Consider the following 3,338-nt stretch of genomic DNA (forward strand, 5'->3'; position numbering starts at 1 on the left):
TAGGGAAAGCAGCCCAGGAATGTTGGGTGTCTGCCCTTGAGTCTGCTCCTGCCCTACACCAGGCTGCAGCAGTGCCAGCCCACAACAGCCCAGCTGCTCTGGGTTTGGGTGCAAGGCTGTTTTCTGCATCTGTTTTTCCTCTTCAGGTCAAATTTGGTGACTGTCAGTCCTGTAGCTGGTCTGACATGACGTTTGCTCTTCTCTGGAGGGTGCCTGCAGGAGCAGCACTGGTTAATTCCTTTCTTGCCCTTGCCAGGGAATTGGAAACACGTTCCAAGGAGGTGCCAACTGCATCATGTTTGTCCTCTGCACACGAGCGGTTCGGACTCGGCTGCTTTCCTTCATTTGCTGTGGCAAATATGATGAGATGGATTGGTCTCTGCAAAGGTCAAACAGCTCCTGGCAGCACCCAGAACCCCACAAGGACAAGGATGTGCCAGGCCCTGAGCAGACCAAGCCCCTGCTCTCCAGCACCTGAGCTGCCTCTGTTCCAGTGTTGATTCCTTCTGTCATGGTAAGGATCTAGTGAGAGTCTTTCGTCCTGCCCTGCCCTGTGCACAGTGTCATGATCTGAGGGGTGGGAACAGTAAGCAGCTGACAGAGGGGGTTTCTGCTGCTGGGGGGGGTTCCCTGTCTGGTTCTGCAGCAGCTTCCCAGCACGCTCTGAACCCATTTATAGAACTGCTCCACTCTCCTTCCCCATGAGCTGTGCTGGTGGCTAGTACTTGAGCCTGTAGAATGAGGAACTAGACAGAAGGACTGTCTGGCCCAGAAGGACAGGACAGCAGTGAAAACTGAAGAAGAGGAATTAGTGTCTCCTTTTGATGTAAAATACCACGTACGCACACATTTTGTCAGTACTGCACAGTGCAGATGAGTTTAGAGCCACAACTTTTCCTCATAAGGGATTATAGTCCCTGCTGCCACTCATAAAACTGAGGGGATGTGATTTCATCTAAGCTTGTCTAGGGAGTCTCTAGGAGCAGAAATTTGACAGAAGCTCTTCATTCCAGGAACAAGATTGGCCAGTGATGTCCTTGCATTGGTCTAGTTGTGTAAACACTTTGTTTGCTTGTGCTTGACCTCATGAGTGATAGGTGCAGGACACATAGGAGTGTCAGGTTTAACCCATTTCAGAGCACTTGGGTTTAGGGTACAAGTGTGGGTTTTGTCTGTGAAGCAGATATTGGTAGAGCTCTGTTCATAACAGTGCAGCTGAAGGAGGAAAATCTAGAGCAGCTGAACTGACAGCTTAGGTTAATGTGCTGGGAACTGCAGTCTGTTCAGGAGGAGTGTGAAACCCTCTGTGCTTCTGCAGTTGTACTTCCCCTGCAGGTCACACTCAGTCCAAAGGACTGAGCCTAAAAGGCAGAATGCCATGGGGCATGGCAGGGCATGAGCATCCTGCAGAGGAGACTGTTGGGTATGCAGAGCTCTGAGTACACCTCTCTCACATACATCTGTTTCTCCTCCCAGCCCACACAGCCTGAAAAAACAAAGGGCTTTTTATTTGCAATCAGTTGACATTTTGAATTTGTATAACAGGTTTTTGCCAAAAGAACAGGAGCATCATGAGCTGTCTGGGGAGCGAGGGCAGCTGTTGGGCTCCCACTGCTGCAGGCACCAAGCTGTTCCAAAGCTGCTCTGATTAGTTTATTTTGGTCACGTTAACAGCAAGCACAACAGTTACATGGTGCAGTGGTCTTGGGGGACTGTAGGCAGAGGCAAGTCCTGGTATTTCCTGAAGCCTTGGCATCATCTTCATTATTATGTTAGTATATTTAAGCCCCATTGTACACAGGCTGTGTAAACATGGGAAGTGGAACCCTCAAGAGCTCCTGAGCCTATTTCATGGCTCTGCTCTTAGCATCCCTGGAGTATTTGAAAGGTAAATGGAACCATCTTATCTTTGCCATAGACGACTTCAAGAGGGTTTTTTTTCTCCTTTCAAAAGGCATTTTTTAAACTTCTGAAAGCCAAATAGCAACCTTGGTAGCTCAACCTCACGTTAGTCCCACAAGGCTTGGAAAGAGGAGCTATGTTAAACTTCTTGCAGAAAGGCAGGATAGTTAAGCCTTTAATTTTATGATTTAGTATTGTGCTGTGTTCATTTTTTTTGGAGCCAACCCTAAAGAGAGGATGTAAAATTGTCACAAGCTTGGCTCAGGGGAAAACCAAACACCTCAAAAAACCTAATCAAAACAGATTCCATGTTCTCAGTTTGCCTTTTTCCATGACAAAGCTCTGAGAAATGGGTTGGAAGGAATGTGCAGCTCATCAGAATTACATTTCCAGCTCCAGGGGTTCAGGGAAGCGTGCTGGGCTGTAAACACCAGCTATGGGCAGTAGCATCTGTGCTGATACAAGTGGAAAGTCTGACATCTCTGGCATCCTTACGTCAGCAAGGCCAGAGAAAGCAAAACAGCCAACAGAGAACCTGTTAGAAGAGTCTGTGGTTCCCAACACGGAAGCTGAGAGCAGCCTAGATGTGAATGGAGATGGGATAACAGGCCAGGTGGTGTGTGGAAGTGCCTGGAGCTCCTGGCAAGTGTCCCTCAGCCTCTGGATGAGGTGTGACTTCAGGGGTGATGCCTCTGTTGGCTGTGAAGATGTCTCAGGGCTCTCCCCTGTCAAGCATGGAGTGAAGAATTTTATCTTGGCTATTTCTGGGGATGGCTGTGGTTGGGATGCCAGGCTGTACTTTGGGAAAAGGTCCATCATGCCTGTTTCCAGCTGCTGCAAGCCTGTTGCTCAGGGCAACCTTTGTGCACAGGCTGCAGGATGGTGGGGCAGTCCTGGGTTGTAACTGTGCTTCATTCTGTGCAGGTGTGGGATCATCCCAGAGTCCCACAGAGGGAGCTAAAGCCCGGGGAAAAGCACTGCTGGAGTGGCTGAGCAGATGGAAGAGATCCCGTTCCTCCTTGCACTCACACAGAGGCTTTGGACTTAAACTTTGCTCAGGATCCTCTGGAAGAGACTATTTGGCTGTACTCCAGCTTCCTGGTTTTCTTCCCTTTTTCCCCTCACCCTCCACTAGAAATCTTAAAAGTTGTTTGGGGTTTTGCTTTTCTGTCTGACAAGACAAATGTGTGGTGAGTTCTGAGGTGAACAAATATGCTGGTGACAAGAGAACTTCAGTAGCTGCCAAATAGGACTGTCCTGGACATGGATTTCAGTCCTAGCATGTGAGTCTTCGTGGGAACTCCAGACTAGCTGCTGTTCTTCACTTGAACATGGACAATAATGTGGAAATGTGGGTGGTGATGGATGGTTCCTCCTGATGGTTTATTCCTCCTCCTTGATGGTTAGAGGCTGTCACCATCAGGGTTTGTGGTGGC

General features: G+C 48.8%; 1 protein-coding gene across 1 annotated transcript in view; it reads left to right on the forward strand.

The window, feature by feature from the left end:
* Positions 1-478, forward strand: part of GPR157 (G protein-coupled receptor 157) — a gene marked incomplete at its 5' end in the record, with an annotated part of 9,163 nt that extends 8,685 nt beyond the window's left edge. The window contains one exon of the mRNA XM_009081909.1: positions 257-478. Coding sequence (XP_009080157.1) covers positions 257-478 — 222 coding nt within the window. The remainder of the gene's footprint in view (positions 1-256) is intronic.
* Between the last annotated feature and the right edge of the window lie 2,860 nt (positions 479-3,338).

This window comes from Acanthisitta chloris, unplaced genomic scaffold, assembly GCF_000695815.1.
Source record: "Acanthisitta chloris isolate BGI_N310 unplaced genomic scaffold, ASM69581v1 scaffold4759, whole genome shotgun sequence".
NCBI lineage: Eukaryota > Metazoa > Chordata > Aves > Passeriformes > Acanthisittidae > Acanthisitta > Acanthisitta chloris.